The sequence below is a fragment of the Tetrapisispora phaffii genome, chromosome 7 (assembly GCF_000236905.1).
Source record: "Tetrapisispora phaffii CBS 4417 chromosome 7, complete genome".
Lineage (NCBI taxonomy): Eukaryota > Fungi > Ascomycota > Saccharomycetes > Saccharomycetales > Saccharomycetaceae > Tetrapisispora > Tetrapisispora phaffii.
Window position 1 is genome coordinate 497,487 of NC_016526.1, and position 26,482 is coordinate 523,968.

General features: G+C 33.0%; 10 protein-coding genes and 2 non-coding genes across 12 annotated transcripts; 8 read left to right on the forward strand and 4 right to left on the reverse strand.

The window, feature by feature from the left end:
* Positions 1-620: 620 nt before the first annotated feature.
* On the reverse strand, positions 621-2,696 carry TPHA0G02440 (uncharacterized protein; the record flags this gene model as incomplete). The annotated part of the gene is made up of 1 exon (XM_003686465.1): positions 621-2,696. One exon carries the CDS (start codon positions 2,694-2,696, stop codon positions 621-623), a length of 2,076 nt encoding a protein of 691 aa, XP_003686513.1.
* Positions 2,697-5,845: 3,149 nt separating this feature from the next.
* Positions 5,846-5,928, forward strand: TPHA0Gtrna5L. The gene has a single exon. It is a non-coding gene; the product is annotated as a tRNA-Leu (tRNA).
* A 253-nt stretch (positions 5,929-6,181) lies between these two features.
* On the reverse strand, positions 6,182-7,078 carry PMU1 (putative phosphomutase; the record flags this gene model as incomplete). The annotated part of the gene is made up of 1 exon (XM_003686466.1): positions 6,182-7,078. The coding sequence occupies one exon, from the start codon at positions 7,076-7,078 to the stop codon at positions 6,182-6,184; it is 897 nt and encodes a 298-aa protein (XP_003686514.1).
* Positions 7,079-7,406: 328 nt separating this feature from the next.
* YKU80 (ATP-dependent DNA helicase YKU80) lies at positions 7,407-9,287 on the forward strand (the record flags this gene model as incomplete). Its single annotated transcript, XM_003686467.1, has 1 exon — positions 7,407-9,287. The coding sequence occupies one exon, from the start codon at positions 7,407-7,409 to the stop codon at positions 9,285-9,287; it is 1,881 nt and encodes a 626-aa protein (XP_003686515.1).
* A 671-nt stretch (positions 9,288-9,958) lies between these two features.
* TPHA0G02470 (uncharacterized protein) lies at positions 9,959-11,668 on the forward strand (the record flags this gene model as incomplete). The annotated part of the gene is made up of 1 exon (XM_003686468.1): positions 9,959-11,668. The coding sequence occupies one exon, from the start codon at positions 9,959-9,961 to the stop codon at positions 11,666-11,668; it is 1,710 nt and encodes a 569-aa protein (XP_003686516.1).
* A 660-nt stretch (positions 11,669-12,328) lies between these two features.
* TPHA0G02480 (serine/threonine-protein kinase) lies at positions 12,329-14,374 on the forward strand (the record flags this gene model as incomplete). Its single annotated transcript, XM_003686469.1, has 1 exon — positions 12,329-14,374. The coding sequence occupies one exon, from the start codon at positions 12,329-12,331 to the stop codon at positions 14,372-14,374; it is 2,046 nt and encodes a 681-aa protein (XP_003686517.1).
* A 649-nt stretch (positions 14,375-15,023) lies between these two features.
* On the forward strand, positions 15,024-16,916 carry SSH4 (Ssh4p; the record flags this gene model as incomplete). Its single annotated transcript, XM_003686470.1, has 1 exon — positions 15,024-16,916. The coding sequence occupies one exon, from the start codon at positions 15,024-15,026 to the stop codon at positions 16,914-16,916; it is 1,893 nt and encodes a 630-aa protein (XP_003686518.1).
* Positions 16,917-18,488: 1,572 nt separating this feature from the next.
* Positions 18,489-21,326, forward strand: TPHA0G02500 (WD40 repeat domain-containing protein; the record flags this gene model as incomplete). Its single annotated transcript, XM_003686471.1, has 1 exon — positions 18,489-21,326. One exon carries the CDS (start codon positions 18,489-18,491, stop codon positions 21,324-21,326), a length of 2,838 nt encoding a protein of 945 aa, XP_003686519.1.
* A 491-nt stretch (positions 21,327-21,817) lies between these two features.
* OAC1 (Oac1p) lies at positions 21,818-22,783 on the forward strand (the record flags this gene model as incomplete). Its single annotated transcript, XM_003686472.1, has 1 exon — positions 21,818-22,783. The coding sequence occupies one exon, from the start codon at positions 21,818-21,820 to the stop codon at positions 22,781-22,783; it is 966 nt and encodes a 321-aa protein (XP_003686520.1).
* Positions 22,784-22,994: 211 nt separating this feature from the next.
* On the reverse strand, positions 22,995-23,624 carry VPH2 (Vph2p; the record flags this gene model as incomplete). The annotated part of the gene is made up of 1 exon (XM_003686473.1): positions 22,995-23,624. One exon carries the CDS (start codon positions 23,622-23,624, stop codon positions 22,995-22,997), a length of 630 nt encoding a protein of 209 aa, XP_003686521.1.
* Positions 23,625-24,062: 438 nt separating this feature from the next.
* TPHA0G02530 (D-hexose-6-phosphate mutarotase) lies at positions 24,063-24,935 on the reverse strand (the record flags this gene model as incomplete). Its single annotated transcript, XM_003686474.1, has 1 exon — positions 24,063-24,935. The coding sequence occupies one exon, from the start codon at positions 24,933-24,935 to the stop codon at positions 24,063-24,065; it is 873 nt and encodes a 290-aa protein (XP_003686522.1).
* Positions 24,936-26,399: 1,464 nt separating this feature from the next.
* TPHA0Gtrna6D lies at positions 26,400-26,471 on the forward strand. The gene has a single exon. It is a non-coding gene; the product is annotated as a tRNA-Asp (tRNA).
* Positions 26,472-26,482: the final 11 nt, after the last annotated feature.

Consider the following 26,482-nt stretch of genomic DNA (forward strand, 5'->3'; position numbering starts at 1 on the left):
ATTACACAGCTGACAAGGTTTAATTAATCTAAGTTTAATTTTTTAGGTAAAACGAATATATCCTAATTACTAGTTGTTAAAATAACTTATATTATTTATATATATATAATATCAATCAATTAGTATATCACACGGTGTGAAGTAAACGTTTAATTGATTGTATTAATCCAATAATTGAGAAACTTTCTTCTAATTTTATTTCCTTGAGATTTTATTTTTCTCATTCGCTATATAAGCCTTGTATCAAATAGCAAGTAATGTTAAAATAACTCGAACGGGAATATTACGAATTTTAAACGGCCCCTATAAAAGTTAATTAGTAAGAGATGTCTCAGTTACTTGTCGCATATAATGATAAGAGACAATGGATATTGTATAGATTGATAGATAGATTTGAATATCATACATGAACCTATCTATATTATACAGTATTGTATGTTGGAATATTGTGTTAGATATCTTGATCAAGTTCTTTGCAAGTAAGCAACTAACTGACTTTCAATCTGAACATCTACTGTTTGAAATATACACATGCAAGATGGTTGGGTTTTTTGAAATGTAACATCTGTTTTAAAATATTTTTGCTTTAAAGTTTTCTATGCTACTATTTAAATATATACTTAATGTTTACCCCCAGTACGATCTCTACGCAACCTACTTTGTTCTTTTTCCACCTCTGAATCAAATTCTATGAATTCGTCTAATCCTTTACCAGCTGGAACCATTGGTAAGACTGAAACTTTCTTTTCAACAACAACTTCTAATAAAACGGGTCCATTGAAATCAAAAAATTCATTTAATGTTTCATCCATCTTGCTTTGTTCCGTTAATTTCATACCCTTAATGCCCATGGCTTCTGCTACCTTCACAAAATCTGGGTTCAATTGATGCGTATGTGAATAACGGTGTTTGTAGAACAATGATTGCCACTGGGTAACCATACCTTGTTCTTCGTTATTCAATAATAAAATTTTGATTGGTGTACCGGCTTGCACAGCAGAAGAGAGTTCGGTCAAAGTCATGTTGAAAGATGCATCACCATCAATATCAATTACTATAGCATCCGGTCTTGCTACTTGTGCACCGATGGCAGCTGGCAGGCCATAACCCATGGTACCTAAACCACCTGATGATATAAATGTGCGTGGTTTCTTCCAAGTCCAGTGTTGGGCGGCCCACATTTGATGTTGACCAACACCAGCTGTAACTACGATAGGTTTCCCGGATTTGTTTGCGATCTCTGAAAGTTTGGCAATAACAGTTTGCGGTTTTATTTTAGAGCCTGGACTTTCCTTTTGGTAAGTATATGGATGTTTTTCTTTCCAGGTCTTAATTGTTTCCATCCATTCTTTGCGTTCTGCTTCGGAGACAGAAAAAATAGAAGGAAGTAATTTAGTCAAATTTGCTCCTGCGTCACCTTCAATAGGAACTTGAGTCTCGACAACTTTATTTATGTTTTTAGCAGAAATATCAAAGTGTATGATACCACCTCTATTCTCCAGAGCCGCACGGCGAGCCTCAGGTGCAAATTTACTGATATTTAATGTGACACGATCATCAAACCTTGCACCAACGGCAATAATCAAATCAGCATTTTGCATAGCTAGATTTGCTGGGGCATGACCATGCATACCTAACATATCTAACGATTTGGGATCTTCTTGATCGAATGCACCTAGTGCTTGTAAAGTTGTAGTGACGGGAATTTGAGCTCGGTCACTGAGCTCTTTAATTAATCTTGGACCTTCTGGATTATTTAAAATTCCACCACCGACATATAAAATTGGTTTCTTTGCAATATTGATCAATTCAGCAGCTCTTTTAATAGCTACCTCTGAGAACTGTGTTTGAACATTCCTAGTTAGGTGTCTTAACGCATTTGATGGGATTGTAGTCTTGATTGGAATTGGTGTTTTCAGGATTGACGCTTGAACATCCTTTGGTAAATCGACCAAAACAGGACCAGGCCTGCCACTAGTTGCAATTTCAAAAGCCTCGTTGATACATTTCGGTAAGTCTTCTATACGTTTGACCATTACGTTCCACTTTGTACATGATCTTGAAATGCCTATGACATCCGCTTCTTGGAAAGCATCGGTACCGATAGCTGCAGTTGGGACTTGACCAGTGAATACAACCATTGGTACACCATCAGCCAATGCATCTGCTATTGGAGTGATAACATTAGTGGCACCTGGGCCAGAAGTGACTAAAACAACACCACATTTACCCGAAGCCCTGGCGTAACCTTCGGCCATATGCCCGGCACCTTGTTCATGCCTTGGTAACACAAAATTAAAATCTTTACTATTATAAATTGCATCGTAAACAGGTAAGATAGCACCACCTGGATAACCAAAGACTGTATCTACATTATGTCTTTTCATCATTTCGTGGAAAATTTCACCACCAGTCAAACCAACTAAAGAACTATCCATTGATGGATCAGAATGCATTTTCTTTGAAATTCTAACGCTAATTGGTTCCGCATTAAAACTTGGTGCGGGAGCTGGTCTTATAGTACCATTTGCATTTGATCCAGTTACACTCTGATTAGAATGTTTATTGGGTGCTGATGTAGCGTACAGTCTTTGTCTTGAGACATATCTCTTAATGACGTTTGAAGACCTCAGATTAGTAAGAAGTCCTATACAACTGTTCCTAAAAGGTTGTTTAAAGGATTGTTGAGGAAACATTGTGAAATATTCACTACTGTAATATCTGTCTGTTGTTGTTTTATAAGTTACTATTGAAACTTCAAATAACAATGGGGTCTCGACTCTATCTGATTTTGAATTGTTATCTATAGCTCTCTCTCTCTCCGATTAAACATTTAAAGAAAGGTAGTAACAATAAGAAATACATTGACGCTTAAATAAGAGTCATTTTCTTGTATTACAATATCAATGACTCACTTTATTTATCATATTTGCACTTATCAGATGGCTAAACAATTACGCAATCACACATGTTCATTAATTCCGTTAATCCAAATGCTGACCCTATGGTTACATGTTAAAAAATATACTTTCAACCATTGTACAAACTGTAAAACTATAAATTTAAAACTTATTCATTAAAAGAAAGAAGAGTTAAAATCAAAATACAAAATTCTAACTATTGTCGAGGGTCATCATGCGCTCAGTTTTGTTAAATTGGAGTTAAAGTAAAATAGAGTTCGTTAAAGGCCATTGGAATAACACAGTCTGTTAAAACAAGAAGAAATACAGTAAATCAACGTATTTAATTGAACATTAATTGATGTTTATAAGATATTGGACAATCACACTTGAACAGCATACTTATTGTTTCCTCTTTATTTTATCTGTTTTAGTTCTCGTTAGAATGTGATGATATTGTTTATATGAACTTGATCTCGGGAAAGGACGCCTGAACCGGCACATCGAATGTGTCCAGTTTCCCTTTCTATAGTAACACTTTTCTTATGGTTAGAGATGTGCTTGACATTTGGATTATGACAGTGACACAGCTTTATTTAGACGAACGGCAAACGTTGATTATAGCAATGGTATAATTGTCCTCGTACAGATAGTAGCAAATTTCACAATTGTATTATAGGAATGTGTATACTTCGTTGATTTATTGCTGTTACGGAACTAGCTTCGATTTTACAATGGAGTTCCTATGAACACTGTCAACTTCGATTGCAGCGGCAAAAGTTTGTTGAACAATAATAAACTTGCTATTGTCAAAAATTTAAGCAGTTGGTCTGGGGTTACGACGTTAAATACCTTATGAGAGTAAATCTTTCCTAATAGTTAGCTACTTGATTGACTCTATTGTTTGTTGATATCCTACTCAAATCTAGTTACATACAAATGATATTTTCATTTACAGTGTCAGGAATCTGAGATTTATAACAGAAGTTATAATATCTGTGATAGATTAGTTGTAAAAACAGCTTGAAAGTAATAGGTTTGACAGAAATGTAAGAGTAATAAATGAGTTGTTTAGTTAATTCAGCCTATTTACCGGTTAACTCGCACACTCGACACGTCGTTTACAAAATCAATTGAACTAAGAGAATCAATTGGCGTAAATATTATAATCCTTACCTACTAAATATGAACACTAACGAACAACTTAATTACACAGTCGACGTCAATAACATTGAACCTGCTCAATAGATGTGTTCATTGTTTTAATATATTAGATTAGTCCATGCTTTTAGATCATGTACTCAGATCGATCTCTCTGGACTCTTGGGCCTATATGGATGAAAATTCTATCTGGTGGCTACCGGGTTTATATAGACATATGACTCCAATCATCCTTACTGTCCAATTCGACGATGCTATGTTGTTGGATACGAATAGCAAACTGACGGTTCTTCAGTACAGTTTATGCATCAGAGTCTATGACATTACATTCTTGTAGGCATCGTTGTTCAAGATTTGTGATAATGATTTCGTAAGGAGGTAATATCTAGCAGCTATAGTTAGTTATAGGATCTGCTCAATAGTTGAATTCATTGCTTTAATATATCAATAGTTGTTAAATTATATACTAGATATTTAGATTAATTTATCTGGTCTACTGGACCTGGATCAATGAATTGTTAACTATTGATTACCGAGGTTTATATATACATCATATTTCAATCTACCGTTCGTGCTCAACTCGACGACGTCGTCTCGTTGGACACGTACGGAAGACTGATGGTTCTATAGTACTATTTATGCATTAGGAATTCTGCTATTACATTCTCGTGAGCACTATTATTTCAGTTTTACAACAATAGTCTCGTAAAGAGGTAATATCTGGTATCATATTGTCACTTTATACGGCCAGTGTCATTTCCAACAAAGTGAGCAATTGGTTCTGGACTCAAAGGGTCATAAACACTTAGTTCTATCACATACACTACAATAATTCTTACAAAAATGAGTTATACAATCATTGGTCTTAAACAAGTCATTGTTTCTAGCCGTTATATTAGTCTCATAATAAAAAATTTACTATTGTAATACAGTTACTACAATAGACAGAGTTATGACAGGATTATAATATAATAGATAGACAGATGTAAGACAGACTATTATATTATGGCAGATGGGAAGCGCAGGATCGGATCTTCTTATTATTTTCAACGTAAAACAGAAACTTGCTTCTTTTTATATATTCTACATAATATCTAATAATAAGTTACATGATCATCCAAATACTAGAAGTATAAATAGGTCTCCTATTTATACTTTTAGTTTAGCTACAATTTGCAATGTGCCTCGTTGAACTTGTCATTGCATTCGTATCGGCATCTGTTGTTTCAAATTTGCGACGATATTTCCAACATAGGAAATATTAATGTTTCTGCGGAGAAACAAGCTTATGTTGGTTAGTTCCAACATCTAAGTTAGTGTCATTAGCCACTTCAGTTGCTCTAGTATAGTCCATCTTCTTTATAGTTAAATAATCGATTGGTCCTTTATTAGTGTATTTAAACTATTCTATATAGAGTTAGAAGCCCTCCTTATATATGAGTTGAACTGACAGTTGAATGAACACGTACACATGTTCATTCATCCTCCTAAGATCTTTAGTGCTGTATTGTACATCTGTGTTTATCGCGTAGCCATTTACATTGTAGTGAGAAATTTTCACCTACCACTTGGAAGATTGTTCTAGACCTTCTTTCCATTAGTAAGTGATCTATTAGTTCTGGACTCAAAGTGTCATAAACACTTAGTTCTGTCACATACACTACAATAATTCTGACAGTTTCGTAACTGTTTCAGTAATAGTTCCTAAATAAGAAATATTATTACTGTTATATCGTAATCTAACTTATGCTGAGCTTATATTACAGCATTTACATGAAATAATTGGAGGGTTGGCCGAGTGGTCTAAGGCGGCAGACTTAAGATCTGTTGGACGGTGTCCGCGCGAGTTCGAACCTCGCATCCTTCAAATTTTTAGAAGCTTCTCATTATCACAACATTATTAGTACTGACATTCACACGATCGTTTATATATTATTAGCTTTTTACCATTCTTTCATTACTCTATATATATATATATATATATATATATATATGTGTGTGTGTGTGTGTGTCTGATGTTTAGATCTTTTGTGTCATTAAATACCATCATCTAAATTTGCCAGGTAACTGCTTTCTTAATGGAAAGAAAATCCTCTGGCTCTTAAGCAATATTATTTGTGTTATTGTAAAGGATGTTGGCCAAGTTTTTGCTTATCTATTTCAACCACTGCTATTACAACATTACCTGTTTGTAAATTATCCACTCTTGGATGTTTGATGTTTCTTAAGATACTGTTGATAACACCAGAATGACATGTCACAGAGATGAATCTGTCTGCAGATGTTGTTTGCTGAAAGATTTGCACTAAACCATTAAGAATACGTTTGTCCATATCAGAAATCTTTTCTCTTGTTGGTGTCCATAATTTATCTTCTTCGGGATACTCTGGTTCATATACCCAATTCACAGTAATGCCTATTGGTAATTTAGATGGTTGATATTCTTTAATTGCTTTAGAATGATTTACTCGTTTATCACAAGGGTGTCTGCCTAATATTTCTCTTATGTTTTCATAGATATTTACCTCAATATCATTAACATCAGTTAAGCAGTGAATATCACTATTTTCCCTTAGACATACATTCCATGATTCCACAAAAGTCTCTAAACATCTTCTCATTGGAGAACTGAAGAATTTATGAGGTAGCATGCCTAAGTCATTAACAATCGGTGATAATATAGTAGAACCCGTAGTTCTGACTTGTTCTCTACCTACATTAGTTAACCTAGAATCTAACCAATTTCCATATTCATCACCATCCAATAGAGCCCATTTTGAATCCCATTCCGGCATTCCATATCTTTCTATAGCTGCATTGTGGTAACCTTGACCATGCCTTGCAAAAATTACTAATTTATAATTATACTGTTCATTATCTACTGGGATAGATTCGTACAGCTCCTTCCAGTTTATGTGTTTAACTAGTTCCAAATGATTTACTAGCGATGAATCAACCCCAGTTGATTCAGATTCATGATAGCCGCGAAAGTAACTCGGTAATGCTCTAAAAGGCATGGTAGTTTATAACTACAAGATATGTTTGAGGTTTAAGTTATTTCACCCTTTAGTTGAAGATATAGCTTAAGATATAAATCGCAATTGCATAATAATAAATGCCCTTCTTGTACGTAATATTGATCTAATATGCGAATGGCATCAAATTCTAAATTCTTAAGAACAAAAAAATTAAGAAATAAGGCGAACTGTAATATCTATTAAACTACAAAAGCCATACAAAAGAAAAAATACCTAATTACATTAATATTGTATCTGTATGTCATTATTGTTATTAAAGAAAGACATAGTTTAAGAGTTACCAGCTACCATACTGGCAGGTTACAAAATGTCTGCTGAATCAACTACCTTTATTATTGATGTTTCACCATCAATGTTTCAAAACAATATTATTCCTAATGTAATATCATATTTAGAGTACACATTAATTGATAAAGTAAAAAGAAATAGGAAGACTGACTATTTGAGTTTATATTTAGCAAACCATTATGGATTCTCAAAAAATTCTCAAGATATTCCCAATATCTTTCAATTACAAGAATTCACTGCACCGGTTACAATGGAGATGACTATTGAGATATTAAAGAGCTTAATAGGACTTTCTGCCCCCAAACTTGAAGATGAAGATGCTCAAGACTCTTCGATGTTGCAATGTTTATTAGTTACATCTTTGGATATCAAGGATTACTTCGGGAAACGAAAAATAAATAGACAGATTGTAATCTTTACAGATGATATAAATGGATTAGATATCACCGCTGAAGAACTAGAAATTTTAAGAGAAGAATTAGAATCAAAAATAATTTTAATAGACTGCAGTGGATGTGATAAATTGACCTTTAATGAAAGTTCTTGGGGTAAAACTATAGCATCTCTAGAAAGTTCTTTATATTTTACTATAGCTGAATTTTCAGAATTAGTTAACTCTTCACAAATAACTGCTGTAAAACCTGTCAAAGTCTTTACTGGTCTACTAAGATTGGGGGCAGATATATTAGCAGAGTCAATCACAAACAACGTTGAAGATAACGATATTAAACGTAAATTAGAAAATGATAAGAATAACGAGAAAGATACATATTTATCGATTAAGGTTGAAGGATATCCAGCAACTAAAACAGTATCAAACTTGAGTATGAAAACAATATTAAAACCAACACTGGAGACAGAAGCCAATATACCGACACCAGTTCAATCAGTGGTTGAATACATGATAAAAGATGAACAAAAAGAGGAAAATGGAAAATCTCAGGAAGAGAAAGATAAATATGTTAATGTGTCTCCCAATTCTGTTTCAAAGGCATTCAGATATGGGTCTGATTATGTTATACTTCCAGCAGTTATTAATGATCAAAGAACTATGAATAATAAAGCTAACATTGATATACGTGGATTTATGAATGAGACTTCGTTGCCAAGGTATTTTTTAAATTCAGAAAGCAAATTCATTTTTTTTGATAGTAGAAATGGCAGTAAAAGTGATGTGTATAGTATGTATGCATTAGTGGATGTTCTTATGGAAAATAAAAAGATCGCAATTGTCAGATACGTTCAGAAACATAATGGTGAAGTAGAAATGTGTGCATTATATCCAATGGTGTCTAAAATATCTGATAGAAATATTGTAAGATATTTTGTTCTAAATAGACTGCCGTTTGCTGAAGATGAGAGAGTATCGGATTTTCCTAAACTGGTCAATAGACTGAGTACAAGTGGTAAACTGATTGAAGAAAACAAAGAAGAAGAGGATAAAATTGATAAACTGATGAGTGATTTTGTAGATTTGATGGATACAGATGATATGAAAAGTATACCCAATGAATTATACTATAGACCTATAGATGGATTAAGTGATAAAACCTCAGTATTACCATTACCAAATGAAAACAAAGTAATTGAAAAGGCCATTGAAAATGATCCAACTCTTTCATATGCGATTAGTCTGTATTTACAAAAATCCAATATCAACGCATATATTCATAATCACTATATAGTGAAAGGTGACAAGCAACAACCCAAAGTAGATACGATTTTCAAAAAAATCAATCCTCATTTCAATGAAACTAATAATGAATTAATCGATGATTTAAAAGACTTGCTAAATATCAAGAAAGTCGAACTTAGAGAAACAATTGAGAAAGAAGTCAACCCTACTGATAATATAGAAGTTCCGTCATTTGAATCATTAATGGAAAGAGGTAAACGTTGATATCTTAGAATACACACACACATATATATATATATATATATCATTGGACATTGATGTACTTTACTGAATCATTACTCAAACAACTTTGGACCCTTCTATATTCGAATCCTTCTATAAATGAACTGCAAATTGATATTATTCGATGCACATTACATTTCATAAATTTCGGAACAACTTCAAAATTGAATCACCCTCCAGGAGTGACTAAAAATGTCAAAAAGAAGAAATTAAAAATAATGCAACCAAAGATCAATGTGACTATTGGGATCTTAAAGATTACATCAACTATGATTGATCAATGAAATGAGTGGAATTTTATTCTGCTCAAATAACTTAATCCAATATATTATTTTAAATTTACATTTGAGGAATATTGTTATTTAAATTCGGACACTATGTAATTGTTTTACTGCTCGATGGGGAGTATCAATAATTTATCATTATCTCAAGTTGTTGTAAGTTTGGATTTTGAATCATCGTCATCTACAAAAGGTATAAAATGGTACATGTTCTTTGTCGTATTGTTTGCAAGTTATCTTATTTGAATTTGGTTTTATTTGTATTCAATGAAATGTATTAACTTATCTTCTTGTTACAGTTGCCCTATACAAAGAAAAGTAATTACCTTATCACAGTAACAAGGTTTACACACAAAGCCCATTTACACTATCATGGCTCTAGATATTGTAGAAATCCCAACTAAGCCTTACCAAGACCAGAAACCTGGTACTTCAGGTTTACGTAAGAAAACTAAAATATTCATGAATGAGCCAAATTACACAGAGAATTTTATCCAAGCCATTTTGGATGCAATCCCAGAAGGCTCTGAAGACTCAACTTTGGTTGTCGGCGGTGATGGTCGTTTCTACAACGATGTCATCCTACAATTGATTGCTGAAATTGGTGCTGCCAATGGTGTTAGAAAATTGATTATCGGTCAAGCTGGTATTCTATCTACCCCAGCAACTTCTCACGTCATCAGAACATACCATGAAGAAGTCACGGGTGGTATTATTTTAACTGCTTCTCACAACCCAGGCGGCCCAGAAAATGATATTGGTATCAAATATAACCTAGCAAATGGTGCTCCAGCTCCTGAATCGGTGACAAATGCAATCTGGGAAGAATCAAAGAAATTAACCACTTACAAGATAATTAAGAACTTCCCAAAGATTGATATTAACACAATTTCAGAAAACGTTAAATATGGTCCATTATTAGTTGATATCATTGAACCAACAGAAGCTCACGTTGAGTTATTGAAAGGTATTTTTGATTTCCCTTTGATCAAAAAGTTCATTGAGACTCAACGTAAGACAAAGAATTGGAAATTACTATTCGATTCATTAAATGGTGTCACTGGCCCTTATGGGAAAGCTGTCTTCGTGGACGAATTTGGTTTGCCAGCAGACGAAGTACTACAAAATTGGCACCCACAACCAGATTTTGGCGGTTTACATCCAGATCCAAACTTGACCTATGGTAGAACGTTAGTTGATAGAGTTGATAAAGAGAAAATCGAATTTGGTGCTGCCTCGGATGGTGATGGTGACAGAAATATGATTTACGGCTACGGCCCTGCATTCGTCTCCCCAGGTGACTCAGTTGCAATCATAGCTGAATATGCCAATGAAATCCCATATTTTGCAAAGCAAGGTATTTACGGCGTCGCAAGATCTTTCCCTACATCTAGTGCCATCGACTTAGTGGCTAAACATAAAGGATTAGATTTGTATGAAGTACCAACAGGTTGGAAATTCTTCTGCGCATTGTTTGATGCCAGGAAACTATCGATTTGTGGTGAAGAATCCTTTGGTACAGGTTCGAATCATATAAGAGAAAAAGATGGGTTGTGGGCAATTGTTGCTTGGTTAAATATTTTAGCCATTTTTAACAAGGATCATCCCGAAAAAGACGCTTCCATCAAGACTATTCAAACAGAATTCTGGCAAAAGTACGGTCGTACTTTCTTTACCCGTTATGATTACGAAAGCCTTCCTTCTGCATATGCAGCCAAAGTTGTTGATTTCCTAAATGCGTTTGTCACTAATCCAAAGACTAAGAATGCAGCATTCCCAGGTGATCCAAACCTAACTGTTGTAGATTGCGGTGACTTTTCATACACTGATTTGGATGGCTCTGTTTCTGATCATCAAGGGCTATTCTTCAAGTTGTCTAACGGTGCTAGAATCGTGCTAAGATTATCTGGTACAGGTTCTTCCGGTGCTACAATTAGATTATATGCTGAACAATACAGTGATGACCAAACCAAATACAATGATTCGGCAGATGATGTGTTAAAACCAGTGATATACTCAGTTGTCAAGTTCTTGAAATTCAAAGAATTCATTGGCACTGAGGAACCAAATGTTAAAACTTAATAAGTATTTTTTTATACAAATCAAGAATATGTACTTCACTCTCCCTTTAAATGATATGTATTACTGACATTAACACAGTCTGGAAACCTATGACCATGCATGTTCCATCAAAAGACATATAAGAACAACTAGTCCAAAAACAATGTACAGATCATATCAACATGGAGCTGCCAGTTATGCAGCATTCCATAATGTAGTCTTCTTCTTATTAAAATACCTTTATCTTCTACAATCTTTTGATATTTTCAAAACTTTTAACGGGCCCATATTAAATATGAATTTCTTACATAAAATATGTTAAAATAGTCAAAGGCATTAATATGACATGGCTGAAAAATATAAATTTATATATGTATATATCAAAGCATTGATAAAAATAAAGCACCCAATCAGTTCATAGTCCATTTGACCTTTTAAGGATAGATATTTGTTAACCATATCAGTGAACTTGATAACATCCGCAGATCAGGTTTGTTAATTTTAGTTTTGTACGGTGAGCATTAAAATAACTAGGTTTTATTTAATAGTATTCATCACTATATATTTGAAATTCTATTGAATTCAATTGGTTATACATTTAAAACATTGCTGTTTTAAGATAGTTGGTTAAAAAGGAGTGATTTAGGTATATTTAACAATATTAATTTGAAGTTTGGCACGATGTATTCATGGAAATTGTCTAAATTTAGATTTGGGAAAGGTAGTGACAAGGAGAATGAAAACAAAAGCAACAATATTAAGAATAAAGAGAACTCTTCAACTAAGTTATTTGGGTCTTCTGATAACAAGAGAAGTTCAACAATAAATGAAGAAACTGAATTAACTGATATAGAAAAGAATTCTATAAATAGAACTTCTTCTTCACTTGCTGGAATGAAAAGTCGAAATAGCACTGACGTTAATGAAGCTTCCTCAACTCCACCAATTTCATTGGATGTCGATAATAGTAGCACTACCGAAAAGATGGATATCGATGAGCAGCAGGTTATTCCTAATAATACTACTAGCGCTGGTAAAATGACAATAAAAGTATACAAAGGTGAAGGTTTCATATTACCGTTCCCACTTACATCAAATGAAACCGTGTTAAACAAACTAATTCAGGCAGGGGAGACAACACAGGGAACAAATAACTCAAATGACATTAATTCCTTAATTAAAACTTTATCAGACATGAATATTAAACAAAAGCAGGATTCAACAGAAGAAGTAGTTCTTTCAAGCGAAACTTTATGCAAATATATTCCGGCTACCATAAGGATACCGGGATCAGAAACTTTAAACCCACTATTATATTTCACAATAGAATTTGATAATACAGTTGCAACAATATTACCAGAATCAGGTACTATTAATCAACCAGTGTTTAATAAAATTTCTCTTTTTGACGTCACTAGAATATTACCAACTTTAAAAATCGACGTGTTTGCACGTATACCGTCAGTGTTACTACCGTCAAAGTCTTGGCAAGACGCTAACAGTTTTCAAAATGAGAAACTGAAAACAATGTTTGAAAAATTGAATAACAATCAAGATATCCAAATTGGCTCTTTCACTTTACCAATTAATTTGAAAATTGATTCAGCAGCTAATTTAAGATTATATAGTCATTATTGGTTAACATTGGATGATGACATGGGTAAATTAAACATCACAATTGATTACAAACCTACCAAGTATAAGAAATTATCCATTGACGATTTTGATCTTTTAAAAGTTATTGGTAAAGGTTCCTTTGGTAAAGTTATGCAGGTTAGAAAGAAAGATACTCAGAAAATTTATGCCTTGAAGGCAATTAAAAAAGCCTATATTATTTCCAAATCCGAAGTGACCCATACATTAGCTGAAAAGACAGTCCTTTCTAGAATAATTTGTCCATTTATTGTTCCATTAAAGTTTTCATTTCAATCACCAGAAAAACTATATTTGGTTCTAGCTTTCATTAACGGTGGTGAATTATTTTACCATTTACAAAAGGAGGGTAGGTTTGATTTATCGAGATCAAGATTTTATACTGCTGAACTTTTATGTGCTTTAGAAACGCTGCATAAATATAGCATTATCTATCGTGATCTTAAACCGGAAAATATTTTATTAGATTATCAAGGACATATTGCATTGTGCGATTTTGGATTGTCGAAGTTAAATATGAAAGATAAGGATAAGACAGATACATTTTGTGGCACCCCAGAATATTTAGCTCCTGAATTGTTACTAGGACAAGGATATACAAATGTTGTGGATTGGTGGACATTAGGTGTTTTACTATATGAAATGCTAACCGGTTTACCACCATATTATGATGAAGATGTACCGAAAATGTATAAGAAAATTCTGAAAGAGCCTCTAAGATTTCCAGAAGGATTTGACAGCGATGCTAAAAGCTTATTGATTGGTCTTTTAAGTCGTGATCCAAAGAGAAGATTAGGTTATAATAGTCCTGACGAGATCAAGAATCACCCTTTCTTCAATAACTTATCATGGAATCGTTTATGGTTGAAAGCATATATTCCTCCATTTAAGCCATCTGTAAGCAGTTTAATTGATACAAGTAATTTTGATCAAGAATTTACGAAGGAAAAGCCCGTTGACAGTGTTGTTGATGAATTTTTAAGTAATAGTGTTCAACAACAATTTGGTGGGTGGACATACGTAGGAAACGAACAACTAGGAAGCTCAATGGTGCAAGATAGTAGTATTAATTGATTGATATAAATCATGAAATATTAATGTATACATACATTCATATTATATATTTTCACAGATCGTGTAATTTACATCATTTTTGTGCATAACATTTACTCTTTTTTGGAAGGAAAGTTTATGCAAATGAGATAAAAAGTAGTAATAATAATAATACTTGAAAACAATTATCTAATTAATTATTGACGGGTATATGGATAAGTAGATTATAAAGAAATATTCTAAATTAATTAAACATATTTATTATATTCACTAACGAAATACATTAAATACGCAATGTCTCAGCCTTTCTTTGCTAAATGATTAAAAATTAAAAATATCCGTGGTAACGTTTGCGGGTTAATTTTAATGTTCAGTATTTAAAGGAATTTATACACTGAAACTGCAACGTGTGAATTAAATATTAATGTAAGTCTTACAAATACATATTTCAATAAATAGGATTTTAGTTTTAAAATAAATTTAACAATATATTATTAATTTCTAATAGTTAACTACAATAAGAATAAATATAAATATAACAATAGTAATAACTATAAGTGGAGTGAATATCAGAATAGAGTAGTTTATATTAATTGTGATCTAATACATATCAAGAAATATCGTGATCACATTCAATTAATCATATTGGATACATAAATATAAAGAAACTATGATAGTACTTGATATTGCTTACAATTTGGATCAGGTTACATCTGCTGTTTCTCAAGAGGCATATCCTATCAATGAGCCGTATCCGGCACCTCCTGTTGATCGGGATAGTGATACAGTAAGTTTAGCCTTTTTGATTAGTCTATCCGTTACTTTTGCATTGTTGATGATATTTTTATTAGCTATGGCTATTTATGTGATGTTTTGTGGTGTTGATGAAGCAGCATACGATGAAGAGACTGGAGCTGCTGTTGCCTCGAACTCACTGAATATAAGTAGTTTTTTTGGATCAAAAGGTAGTATTCTGTTGGATTCAAACTTTACAGATCCTGGGCAATTTGATGATGATGCTGCACTTCAGGAACTAGAAGAAACAGAACTATTGAAAATGTCACCGTTTGAGATTGAATTATATAATAGGACAAAAACGTTCAATAAAGTCAATCCACCAGTTGTACATAATTTTGGCACATTTCTTAACGATACAGATAAAAAATATATAAAAGATCGTGGTATACAAAGCTATTATTTTTACCCAAGTATTAATGATAATGTTGATGAGGAAGGCAATTTTTTGCCAAGTTTTTTAGTTCAAGATAAGCTTGATGTTTCTTTTACACAATTTAATAAGAGTTCCTCAACTTTACTTAATTATCCGCTGCCGAACAACAAGAAAGATGCCGTTTATTTTGAAGTCAAAGTTTACAAATTTTCAAGAAATAGTAATGCAGTGTTTAGTATAGGATTGGTTACAACCCCTTATCCGTATTTCAAGATACCCGGTACGTCCTCATATTCTATTGCTTATGAATCTACTGGTAAACTAAGAATCAACAATCCATTCAGTGCAAGTACCCTGCTACCCAAATTACAAGAGGGTGATGTGGTTGGTTTTGGATATAGGTACAAGTTAGGCACCATATTCATTACACATAATGGTAAAAAAATGATGGATGTTACTCATAATGTTGGTATTGACTTATTTGTCAGTTTGGGATGTTTAAATGCATCGTATACAAGGACATATACAAAAGATGGCTTGTTGGAAGATCCTGATAATGTTAGTCTACGAGATGCATTATCTAACGGGCAAGATATTGATCTTCCAGACACTTTGAAAACCGTGTTTAATCCATCAAATGATATCCAAGTTCCTTGTGACGAATTAGAGTTACAAGTAAATTTGGGCCAAGTTGGATTTGTCTTTGTTGAAGCCAATGTTAAGAAATATGCATTTGGCAGCCTTAATGGAGATATTGGTATACCACCATCATATAATGGCGAAAATTTTAAGAAGAATGCCATTATTCAAAAGGGCGATGAACTACCACCTAATTATTTTGTTGATGACACTGAAGAAGATATATTCTTTGGTAATATTCATATTAATGAAGGGAAAGGAAGTTCTTCAAGACATTTAGGTGGTAGAGAAACTAATGCTAATTATGTTAATAAGACCAATAATCATAATAACATGAATGTTGAAGAAATGGGTTCCTATGAAAGGAAATCATCGGCTTTTGACAAAGAGAATAACTTTTATAGAGACTTAGCAGATGTTGTACTTAAAAATTCAAATCCAAAGAAAAAATCCTATGATAATGATATTGCTGTATCTGGTATACAAAATAATGCAATATCAAATATTGAAACTTATTCAGATGAATCCCTTCAGGATATGGATAATGTTGGTGATATAACTACTCGTAGTACCAATTTTTATGGGAGTGAAAACCACAATAAAGATGAGAACGAAAACGAAATTGAAGAACTTCCTGTTGGCTCTGCAAAGACAGATGGTAATGAAAACCAAAGAAAAGTGGCATTAAACAAGAATAATAATAAAAAACGTAGAAACAAAAATAAGAAGAAAAAGACAAGAAAGCATAAATAAACAAATAAATATTCAATAAAAACGAATGCATAGATTGCCAATTGATAAATAAACAAAATATCACTTAATAGGTGACACACAACTTTAACATAAAGTGTGTATTTTTATAAAATCACATAGATACACAAATTGAAAAATTATATAGTAAGTTATTTTATGTCAACTGGATCCTGTATTAGATATTATAGAGAAAGGATGTAGGTCTTGATAAATTAGAGCAAGCGTCTGCATGATTGAGCGGTGTCCATTTCTACATAAACTAGAAGATCTTTTGTCAACCATTTTCCCAAACTGTAACTCTAGACAAGGATATTAACTATAAAAACAAGGCAATGTAACTTAACAAATTTTACTACAGTTAATATCTCAATTGACAAAATCTTAATGAAATATATGTATATGTGTCTTATATTTATTGTTACTAGTTTTCCCATGACGGGGCTTATATGTTAATGAGATACAGCCTCAAAAAAAAAAACGAAGTAGGCGAGCAGTAGAAAGAGGCGTTGAAAGGAAACAAATGACAGAGGCTTTCTACTCTACTTAGTTTTGCTTCTCACCAAGAAAAAACAAGCCCTTACGAAAGAGTGAACATAGATAGAACTCAATCACTTTGTAGATCTAATTCAGTTCAATTTGGTTCCGCACACTTGAACAAAATTGGTCCTTAGTTGTGCCTATATGATGCATACGCGCTTTGGACACTAGTTCCCTTATGAATTAACATATAACTTTTCAAGGAACAATAAATTGGAATAACAATAATATTGGCAATTATAACCAATATTTTGCTCTGTTTTGTACTTACTTGTAGGCTGTGTATGCATTTCTTAAATCGTAATTATAACTACATTTTTTTTATGAACAATAACTACAAGTCAACAGACATTAATTATGTGTCTGTCAGGTGTCATCTTGTTAAAGTTTTTGAATGTTCGAAAATTTTAAAATCGATAGAAAATAAATTAATGAATTCGGAAAATATTGAATAAAACAAGAGAAACGGTGCGGAAAGGCCCTGACATTCAATAGATATAATGATAATGAAATGAAATTAAGATTGAAAAATATTTTATAATGGTATTGCTACCTCAATATTATAATTTCTTAAATGGAAAATTTAATAGCAATATTCAAAGCTTAATTAAAAACTGTAATTTGAGGCTTAACCTTTTTCTAACATCAATCGAACATTAGTTTCTAGATTACTATACTCTTTGATATAGCCCTTATTTTTTAATTAGTTAACATAGTAGTTAAATATTTTGAACTACAACAATTCAACACATCGGTTCTAAAATATTAGTAAAACTGGATCTGAATATAGTGGCTTTTATCTGTGTGATTGTTTAATTGTTGGTTGGCACATATTGGTTTAAAAACATTTTGATTTTATAACATTTGTTTTGCATACTAGTTGGCACATCGGTTCCCCAGAGCTACTTTATTGCATTATAAAGGCTGGTTTCTCTTCTTTATTATTATAAAGGTTGTAAGAAAGGAAGGAAATATCCCTCACCCAATAATAATTTATACAAACAGAAACATACTAATTGAATTGAAGAAAAGAAAATGCATTTAAGAATTCCAAATAAAACAAGTATTGATGAAGCGGATGATGATTCATTGTCAGCTCTCTCATCGCTTGTTTCCATCAACAGTGAAGAAGGTACCTCACTTTCAAAGATAAAGTCAAATGTTTCAGATATAATACAAGAACAGCATATTGGTAATATCGACGATATAGACGATAAAGATAACGAAACCGTGGACACTGACTTGAAAGATAATAGATTAAAAAAGAGAGATCGTTTTATGAAAAAATCTACACCATATTCTGCTGATTTTAAACCATTGATGTTCAAGATGAAGGTTCCAGAAAATAATGAAAATGACAGACAATCTCCAAACAAAAATTCATTTAAAACAATGAAAAAAGAACTAAATAAGGATTTCAAAGCATCAGATAATATCGTTCATAAAGATTTGATTAATATAAGAGAAAGACTGATAAACTTGCCAATAGACGGATCATCGTTATTTAACACTATTGATGAAGACCAACTCTCTAAATATCTACAAAACCCGACGTATATCAAGTTGTATAGAAAGAGAAAAGATATGACAAGGTTTAATAGAATGTTTATGGCACAAGAACTACGAATTGAAAAAACGAACAATACAACAATATCTAGTGCAAAGGATGAAAATGGAGATAGAAGTGATCTTAGTGATACTATAACACCAACAAAATCGTCAAATTCCAATGGAAATGTTAAAACGGTAGATGTTTCAAAATCCATTTGGGTAACCAAATTTAGTTTAGACGGGAAATACATGGCTACCGCGGGTAAAGACGGAAATTTAAGAATTTGGAAAGTCATTAGCTCATTGTTGGAGAGGTGGGACTCTGCTAAAGATGATAGCTCTAGGAATACAGAGGTGACGAAAACTTTAACAGATGGTAGAAGTAGAAAAAATAGCATCATCAGCCCAATTAAAAGTAATACATATTCTGATGCAGGAAGTTCCCTGAATAATTTTGAACAGGACTTTAAACAATTCCTTGATCTGGGAGAACGTAAATCAAGAAATAATGACGACGATAGTACTTCAAACGTTGGAAGTGATTACAATGATAACAGTACTCTGTATAATAATTCTACTTTCACATCTAACGTCAAATCTAACTCTAGGCTAGAGTCTGCAGATCAGAATAGTAATTCAGGCTCAACAATGAATCTGTTTGCACCGGTTTTTAAACCTCGTCCAGTGAAGGTATTTCAGGAGCACACAAATGATATTTTGGATCTTGATTGGTCTCGAAATGGTTTCATTTTAACATCATCGATTGATAAAACGGTAAAATTATGGCACACAGACAAAAACAAATCTCTAAGAACCTTCTCGCATCCGGATTTTGTAACAACAGTGAAATTCCATCCTATAGATGATAGATTCTTCATAAGTGGCTGCATAGATCAGAAATGTAGACTGTGGTCCATTTTAGATGAACAGGTAAGTTATGAGTATCATTGCCAAGATTTAATTACTACTTTGACCGTCTCATTAGATGGTAAGTTTACAATAGTTGGTACTTTAAATGGTTATATTCACGTTCTCGAGACTGAGGGATTGAAGTTCCATTCTGCATTTCACGTCAGACAAAGAGTAGCGTTACAAAACTTAGAGAATCCCGGCGAGCCTCCTCTAATAAAAAATAGGTTACTAGGTCCACGTATTACTGGCCTTCAGTGTATAATGCCAGAAAATACTGATAATTTGAGAATTCTTGCAACTTGTGATGATTCTAAGATAAGAATAATTCAGCTGTCTGATAAAACTTTGCTTGAATATTTAAAGGGTTTCCAAAGTAAAACAAGTCAGCACCATGCTCAATTATCGATGCTCTCAGGTGAACCAGTCGTAATTAGTAGTAGTGATGATCATTGGGTCTACTTTTGGACTTTACAATCTAATAGTGACGAAGCTCACAGGAAGAGCATTCCAAGGACCGGTATTCATAGATCTTTAAGTTTCAAATCACTAATTGGCAAGACATTATCCTCTAGACAAAAGAAAGGAAGACCAAGAGCAGATTCAGATAGTAGATGCCATCACTTACATTTGCCAAATCTTTTACGTTGCAATAAGATTATTAGGAATTCAGCATATATTGCATTCCATGCACACACAAATCCTATTACAACAGCAGTGCTTGCACCACCTGAGACGGCGAAAATTCTATCGTTATCCAATGATTTAATATGTGAATTATCATCCGAATATTTTATGGAGACAGAGAATAAGATACAAGAATCTTTGACGAACAGTACCCTTTCAGATTCAAGCAGTGACGTTCAAAATATAAAATTACAGAATAAAAAAGTAAACCGAGAGTTAGATAAGAGCTTTAATTTGAAGACACATTCAACTCTTCCAAATATGATCGATGTAGTTGGTACGATAATAGTTTCAACAGATACTAGTGGTAATATCCGTGTGTTTAGAGTGGATATGCCTTCTCGTATTAGAAAAATGGCATTACAAAAATTAAAAGATAGAAAAAGAAAAGAAGGACTCAGTAGCATAACACCCACACCAAGCGATATGTCAACTAACGCCACTCATAATGACAGTGAGAAGCCATGTCTAAGTTCTGTCAAGTTCGATAGTCTTTATGGCAGTTTAAGGTACTCTGGTTATAGCATGCCTGAAAGTTCCTCTTCCAATAACACTGAAAATGAAGGTAATAATAGCGGGACTGTGATTCCTTCCTTGCCAAATGATTCGCAGTGTAGTGTTTGTAATGGTACAAAGTTTGAATTACGAAAAGATATAGAAATGGGTCCTAACATGCCTTCATATTATTGCACAGAATGTGGTACAGTGTACAACAATTTTAGATAGTGTTTTTTATTCATTAACTATATACATGTATAGACACGTATATGTATAGTTTCATAATTTACTGCAAAACTAACTGTACCGAAATATATAATTACTGTCATCCTATATTATATGACATAGTTATCATGGGACCAAAATATTCAATATCGGCAACGGGCCGTTAACGGGCCGGTTTTTTCGAAGACTCATCGGAAGTACAAATTTCAGAAGAGATAATTAATACCTTAATATTGTTTAATTGCAGCCAGGGAACCCAAGACTTAAGAGTGATTTATTTTAATGATTCATCCATTATGAAGAGAATTAGGACAAAATATTATTGATTGCTATAAAATCTAATAATTTCTTTCTAAGTATAAATGTAGGATATATTTTAGAAACATCAAATTGAAGTTACATTCCTTTGACTAATTTGTGAGTTTTGATGTTGTGTATCTAAATAGGGCGTCATTATTCAATTAAAAATATAGACAAAGATTACGATTTATAGAATGCCAAAAGATAAAACTGATATAAGAGAAAAGAGTGCAGCTCAAAAAATTTCAAAATTTGGCTCATTCACTGCAGGTGGTCTTGCAGCATGTATTGCAGTGACTTTTACCAATCCAATTGAGGTTATTAAGATCAGAATGCAATTACAAGGTGAGTTAGCATCAGTTGGTCAAGGTATATATAAAAATCCATTCCAAGGTATCGGTGTTGTCTTTAGAAATGAAGGTTTTATGGCTTTACAGAAAGGTTTAAATGCTGCTTATATTTATCAGATTGCGTTAAATGGTTCAAGATTAGGTTTCTACGAGCCAATTAGATATGCTTTAAACAAAACTTTCTTCCCTGGAGTAGATTCTCATTTGAAACAAAATGTAGCTGTCAATGTTGCTGCTGGTGCAACTTCTGGTATTATTGGAGCTGTCATTGGTTCTCCATTATTCCTAGTGAAAACTAGATTACAATCATATTCTGAAGCATTCAAAGTCGGGGAACAAACTAGATATACAGGTGTTTGGAATGGTTTAAAAGCAATTTATAAAACAGAAGGTTTTAGAGGTCTGTACCGTGGCGTAGATGCCGCTATTTTAAGAACAGGTGCAGGTTCATCGGTCCAATTACCTATTTATAATACAACCAAAAGTGTATTAATTAAATCTGATTTAATGAAAGATGGTCCAGCATTACATTTAACTGCTAGTACGATATCTGGTTTAGGTGTCGCCGTTGTTATGAACCCATGGGATGTTATTTTAACAAGAATATATAACCAAAGAGGTAATAAGTATAAGGGACCGATTGATTGTCTAGTCAAAACCGTTAAAATTGAAGGTTTATCTGCATTATACAAAGGTTTCGAAGCACAAGTTTTCAGAATTGGTCCACACACCATAATGTGTCTAACTTTCATGGAACAAACTATGAAACTGGTATACTCCGTTGAGAAGACGATTCTAGGACATAATTAAGAAATGTAAAAAAAATTAGACAATAATAATCGATGACATTTCAAATGCACGTTTTTATATTCTTCAACTTAACAGATAAGAGATATATGGTATGAATATATTAGTTAATTCGAAAGATACCCTTAAAATTCACCATATATAGATATAGAAATAACAATGACAATAATAGGTATATATTTCCGTATGTAATATGTGCTTCAATAGATATTATTTATATTACAATTCTCTCAATTACAGATATTTTCTCTTTCTTTGCTCTCTCTGTAGTTTTTGCAGTTTCGATCTTATTCAAATAACTGTTATAAACAACAACTTCTGCAACAAGTACTAAGATCCCAAAAAACAGGCATAATAATATTCTATATTCCGGTGATACTACCATAGATGATTTTGTCCAATACCAAATAGCAGCAATAACGGACAGCACACTAATAATGATGTTAAAAACTGTTGTAACTTGTTCCTTTATCTGTTTATTCATTTGAGCTGGCGAAATATAATCGTCGTCATATGCTTTTGATTGCAGATTGCTCTTCTTTATCATATTTTGGTAATCATCTTCTTCATTTTTTAACTTCAAGTAATTCAATTGTTTCTTAAACTCATCGGTATAATGACTTCCTCGTACATGTTTTTCCTTGATTTGAAACTCTAGTGGGGTTAGTAATTCTTTTAGAGATATTTTTGGTTGTGTTGATTTATTAGACTTGTATATATCCTTCAATGCATCGATAGAAATGTAATCTTGTTCAATGATTTCAGTGATCTCTATATTATTACTTGAGCTTGTGATTGACACCAGAAAATTTCTTATATTCGTATTCAATTTAATATCAAACATTTCTTTAGCTGATATAAGTAATACTTACAGAGTATGTTTCTGAGGCGGTAATGTGAATAAAAATTATTTAGTGATTTTAAAGCAATTTGCATATTTATATATTTGTAATTTAATTTACGCTTAATTTAATTATGTTCAAATACGAAATTTTAGAAGATACCATTTGGTTTAGAAAGTTCATTTTCGTAACTAAACGAAAAAAAAGTCAAAAAATACAAAAGGGAAAGGTATATAAATTGTTCTATTCTTATACCATGTAAAATCAGACACTATTTATCTACATTGAACGAATCAGGAAAATGTAGACAAGGAGATGGATTAGCTTCAGAGCTGATAATATAACGGATTTACGAAAATGTATCTATCTATTGCTATTAATCAAAATATATTTTGTCGAACTAAATATATTTCTACATATCAATTACTTAATCCTCTATATCAATACATATATTGAGAAGCAGACCATTTTTGTTTTGCTCTTAAGGTGACTAAATCGTGGATATGACCAGGTTCGACACAGAGCATGTTTTTGTATCCATCTTTTGGTTCGAAATCACCCATACCGGCAGATTTCTTGATCCATGGATTCCAAACAACGGCATCTGACAGGTTTTCCCTGATTAAACCGTGGACTAACTGGTTAGTTTTCTTATTCAAAATAGTAATGTTTTCTTTGACATCAACATTTAAATATCTTCTATCAACCTCTCTGTCAATAATAACTTCAGCATTTTTTTCGACGGCAGCTTTACCTGTGATGTTATCGTGAGTGGCTTGGTTTTCTAAACCATGTACATAGACATTCTCAATAGAGTCCTGGATGTTGTAATAAGTGTGGAATAACCAATTGAAATCGAATGGAACATCCGATTCATTCCTAATATCGACACTTGTTTTCAAATGATCGTAACCTAACTCGATATTGTAAAGAATGGTGAACTTATATGGCCAAGCTTTAATTAATTCTCGATTTGCGTTTCCTTCATTCAATTCGAACTGGACAGTTGGTGGATAGGATCTAACTATACCCTTGAAAGTCCAGTTTGAATTTCTTGCAAAACCATGTTGTGGTAAATCCTTTAAGTATTTATCAGTTGTATTTTTTCCAAAAGCAGGGAACACCAATGGGATACCACCTCTAACAGGCTTTGAACCATCCAGTTTAGCAGCAGATGATAACCATAATTGTTCAACACCTTCCCTTTTCCAGGAGTACACGGTGGCACCATATTTCAAAATTGTTACGGACGTTTCCTTGTTGTCAGGATGAGTTAATGTGACGATACTTGAAGTTTCTTTAATACTAGCCATATTTATTTTCGGTTATACGTTTTACGCTGTTAGTTTTGTTTCTATTTTAGTGTTTCGGTAAATTGTAAATATGAGAAACGAATAACTTTTATAAAGCCAATTGATTGTATTATTTGTAACAACAGTTTAGATGTTTACCATACTGATAGATCAATTATTGAGCGATAACTGTTTTATTTACAACGAACTAGTACATGGTTTGAGATGAATTAAAGGGGGATTGAAAGTGGAAAAGGGATGAATTAGAATTGTGCGTCACATGATCCATTATAAAAACTTAATTTTACCATTGTTATGTGACGTGTGTCAAAATTACGACGTGTCAAAACTTATGATCTTGTCTAATTATTCTATTTAGCTGCACTAATTTCGTATAACTGAGTGATATATCGTTCTTAAGATAGTTTTGAAAGAATTCCCTGTGGAACCTGAGAAATTAAAACGTGTACTTAACCATTCCTATCTGAGGTGAAGATTGACATATAGGAAGAACTTTAGTAACAGGTATTATATGAAGGTGAGCTGAGTGTTTTTTTGACACGCAACTGTTTTCCTTTTAGAGCCATGGTAATTTTGAATGGTAAAGAGTTGCTGTTTATTACATTCCGAGAGTGAAAAATTGCTTTCTAGTCAGAGCGTAGAAGAAACAAAAAAAAGAAAAGATCGAAACATTAAACTGAGAATTGGATTTAAACCCAGCCACATAATCATTCAGTTGCAATAGAAGCAACGAGTAATAGTATTAAGTGGACTAGCGTCACACTGTGAAATTCAATCCAAGGCAACCAGCCGCCCTAACAGCTGGCAAATGTCGGGAATCTGAAATTTACAATAGGAATTATAGTACCTATTATCCATTAATTCTAAAGACAGGTGTGGAGAAACAAGCTTATGTCGGTTAGTACCAACGTCTAAGTTAGTGTCGTTAGTCACTTTAGTTGCTTTAGAGTTGTCCATCTTCTTAATAGTTAAATAATCGATTGGTTCTTTCCTTTTATTAATATATTTAAACAATTCTATATAGAGTTAGATGTCCTCTTATATATGAGTTTATCTACCAGTTGAATGAACAAGTACACATGTTCAGTCTTCTCCTAAGACCGATAGCTGTACTGCACGTATATGTTTATCACGTAGCCATGTGTATTGTAGTGAAAATTGTTTATCTCTGCTTTGGAAGATTGTTTTAGAAGTTTCTATCCAATTAGTGAATGCTCAGTTATTTTCGAACTCAAAGTGTCATAAGCACTTTGTTCTGTCACATGCACTACAATAACTCGGACACTTACCTAGTAAATAGGAACACTAACCAACACGTTAACTACACAGTCGACGTCAATAAAATCGAACCAGCTGCTGCTCCTGTGCTGGTTTCTCCACAGTTAGCGATGAGTTTGTCTTACAAGGGCTCCTGTATGTCCGGATGCAATAGCCCCATATTCCTTGCCAAAGAAACAAAACGAATCCGGGATAGTTTAATGGTTAGAATCCGCGCTTGTCGCGTGCGGGATCGGGGTTCAATTCCCCGTTCCGGAGATTTTGTCTTC